This window comes from Trypanosoma theileri, assembly GCF_002087225.1.
Source record: "Trypanosoma theileri isolate Edinburgh chromosome Unknown TM35_Tth_42_V1, whole genome shotgun sequence".
NCBI classification, from domain to species: Eukaryota; Euglenozoa; class Kinetoplastea; order Trypanosomatida; family Trypanosomatidae; genus Trypanosoma; species Trypanosoma theileri.
The window spans coordinates 51,044-52,363 of NW_021639884.1; the positions used below are offsets into that span (position 1 = coordinate 51,044).

Here is a 1,320-nt window from a genome sequence, read left to right on the forward strand (position 1 = left end):
CTTTTGCTGCAATGCTTACATTATCTTTCTATTCCTCATTCCTTCTTTTTTTTTTTCTTCCTCTTTCAATCACTCCACTCTATGCCCGTTTTTTTTTTCTTCTCTCTCTCTCTCTTTCTCTCTCTTTCCCACTTCACACGCACATACAAACATACACACATATATACAGCTTTCTAAATAATCATAATCATAAATGATAATAATAATAATAATAATAAACATCATCATCATCAACTCCCATTCTCACTCTTTCTTTCTCTTCCTTCTCTTCTTCTTTACTTTGGGTCCATTCTACTTTTTTTTTACTCACACATTCCACACACACTTCTCACCCGCCAAGCCACGACAGCGAGTAGGGCTGCAAATCCCGCACCCACCGCCACCCGCTGCACAAGTGCGGCCTCACAGAAAAGAACGAGAAATGCCACGAGTGCCGTTGTGGCCGTGTGGGCCGCAGTGGGCGGCATAAACGCCGTCGTCAGAAGTGTTAACACCGCCACCAGTAATAATAATCCTTCCACATAGACACAGAGTTCAGGGAAGAATACAGGGAAAGCATTATCTTGCACCTCTGGCTTAAAACGAGAATGATTAATATGATTATTATTATGATTATGATTATTATTATTATTATGATTCCCAACACGGCTGGTATTTCCACTCTTACTGCTGTAGCGTTGCTGCAATAGGACCCACAGCGTGGCATCCTCATTGCGAAAGCTAAAGAATGGAAGAAGAAACATACCAAACAATAATACCAAAAGTGTTGCAATAGACATCCATAGATCCTGTGCGGATCGTACCCGTACACGTTGTAATAAAGCATATCGATGAAGTTCGTACCAACGCACAAACTCTGGTGAATGAAATAAACTTGCAAGAGCCTCATCCGTTACATTTGGGGCGGGAGTAACGTATCTCCTCGTTACTGGTGATCCTCCCACTTGTTGATATTCCGCTTTTCCCTTCTTTGCACTGTCCAATATACTGATAACATGTTTAGCTTCTGCCTTGAGAGAGTTACGACCACGCTGCGGTGATGGGGATTTTCGCCGTGGTGTATTCTTCGTTGGAGTTGTTTTCTTAGAAGTAGAAGACTTTGTAGGAGTGAGAGGAGGACGTTGTGTATAAATACGATGGCCCACCACTTCCAATTGGGGAACAGATCTGCATGGGTAATAATGCTGTAAGAGTGGCTTTATCAGAAAAGCCCAAAGTGTGGCTACAATAAGAGCAGTACCCAAGGCACATTTGGCAGCCGTGGTGTTGTAAAGAAACATCCATAGATACTGAAGATGAATGGAATCCATCTTTTTTTTT

The 1,320-nt window shown here is 42.1% G+C and overlaps 1 protein-coding gene across 1 annotated transcript; it reads right to left on the reverse strand.

Moving 5' to 3' along the window:
* Window positions 1-302: 302 nt before the first annotated feature.
* TM35_000421180 (uncharacterized protein) lies at window positions 303-1,310 on the reverse strand (the record flags this gene model as incomplete). Its single annotated transcript, XM_029029929.1, has 1 exon — window positions 303-1,310. One exon carries the CDS (start codon window positions 1,308-1,310, stop codon window positions 303-305), a length of 1,008 nt encoding a protein of 335 aa, XP_028878726.1.
* Between the last annotated feature and the right edge of the window lie 10 nt (window positions 1,311-1,320).